Here is a 1,719-nt window from a genome sequence, read left to right as displayed (position 1 = left end):
GTAGTATATAAAAGTTTGGGTATACTGTGTGGCCAAACCAGCTTGCTCATAAGTTATTAATTGATTCCATTATAGGTAATTTGTTTAGTTTAGTGTTTACAATTCTTATGGAAAAAATAAGCGATGCACACATTTAAAAAGTGTTCATTGGCCAGGCACGATGGCTCACGCCTGTAATCCCAGAACTTTGGGAGGCTGAGGTGGGGAGATCACAAGGTCAGAAGATTGAGACCATCCTGGTTAACATGGTAAAACCCCATCTCTACTGAAAATACAAAAAAAAAGAAATTAGCCAGGTGTAGTGGCACACATCTGTAGTCCCAGCTACTCGGGAGGTGGAGGCAGGAGAATTGCTTGAACCCAGGAGGCGGAGGTTGCAGTGAGCTGAGATTGCGCCACTGCACTCCAGCCTGGTGACAGAGTGAAACTCTGTCTAAAAAAAAAAAAAAAGTGTTCATTTACCTTTGCATGAGTGCTTAAAATATATATTTCTATTTCAAGATGACATTTAAAATTTATTCTAATATAACAGCAGCAAAAATATAATTCACAATTACAAAAGAATTAGAATCCACAAGTTATTCTCATGTTTACAATTGTGATTCTTTAATAAATACCAGTACTATACAGCTCTATTGTAAGCTTTCTAGATTTGGTTTAAACACACACACATAGATACATCAGTTGTGGAAAGCTTTAGAATTTATATGTCATGTACTTTTTGGACAGAGTTCTAAAAGAGCCAGCCAGTCCACAAGACAGGCAGAAAAAAAGTTAAATTAACTGGGGCAAATAGAACTGTTATATAACATCCAAAACATGTGAGATCCTGCAGCAAACTGGGAGTACTTCAGGGTTGGCCCGTTATCTTCTTTAGAACTAAGTTCATCTTCACAGTTTAAGAAGATGGACATTTCGACACAATCTAGTGCATTTAGGTGACATGTTTCTTTTATGCTAACTTGATTTCCTTGAATGACCTAGTTAGTAAACTAGTCACTAGTAATTTGGTTACCAGGCAAATCAAGCCTGCAAGAAAGGAAGCCAATATTCAAAATACTGTGTTACCATCCAAACCCACTGAAATAGTTTATTTTCCAGAATAACACATAACTTCAATAATGAGACGTCTAACTAAAGCAAGCTCGTCCAACAAGACCAAGACAGCATCTCTTCTTCTAAGGCTTAGGTTTTGCCCAGAATTCCCGATACACGGAACAGCCCTTACCAACAGTCGTTGCTCCTACAACAAAGCCTTGGGCGACCACACACATGTGGATCAGATGAAGGGACATTTGAGTATTTCCCCTGCTCTTCAATGTGTATAATCCATATGTAACAAGTGCTGCAAAACCTGCTATTCCAACGGGTACGAATAGTGCCTCTTTAGCTTTTCGAATAAGTCTGGATCCCTGATCTTCATCATTTGAAGAAAGAGAAGCATCTGTGTCTGTTGACATAGCGACTGCTTGAGGAACCTCCCTAGAGCGAGAAAACCTCTCACGTGTCAACCAGCTTCTGATCCCTGCCTGAGGACTTTCATTATTTTAATTAAACTCTAAGATCTGAGAAAGCCCAGGCGGGATCTTGATAAACTTGTTTTGCGTTCTAGCTTTTGCACTAAGGCACTAGCTTCTCTGGTTCCTTAATATTTAACTTATACACTCATCAGAGTTATAGCAAGGTGTTGGTGAAGGCTGAGTGTGCTGGTTGCTAATG

The 1,719-nt window shown here is 39.3% G+C and overlaps 1 protein-coding gene across 1 annotated transcript; it reads right to left on the bottom strand.

Moving 5' to 3' along the window:
- Window positions 1-751: 751 nt before the first annotated feature.
- HIGD1A (HIG1 hypoxia inducible domain family, member 1A) lies at window positions 752-1,523 on the bottom strand. The gene has a single exon (XM_011993436.1). It carries the CDS (start codon window positions 1,458-1,460, stop codon window positions 1,179-1,181), a length of 282 nt encoding a protein of 93 aa, XP_011848826.1. The 5' UTR covers window positions 1,461-1,523; the 3' UTR covers window positions 752-1,178.
- Between the last annotated feature and the right edge of the window lie 196 nt (window positions 1,524-1,719).

The sequence above is a fragment of the Mandrillus leucophaeus genome, unplaced genomic scaffold (genome assembly GCF_000951045.1).
Source record: "Mandrillus leucophaeus isolate KB7577 unplaced genomic scaffold, Mleu.le_1.0 Scaffold43, whole genome shotgun sequence".
NCBI classification, from domain to species: domain Eukaryota; kingdom Metazoa; phylum Chordata; class Mammalia; order Primates; family Cercopithecidae; genus Mandrillus; species Mandrillus leucophaeus.
The sequence above is the reverse complement of the archived record's forward strand: the minus strand, read 5'-3'. Positions and strand labels throughout refer to the sequence as shown.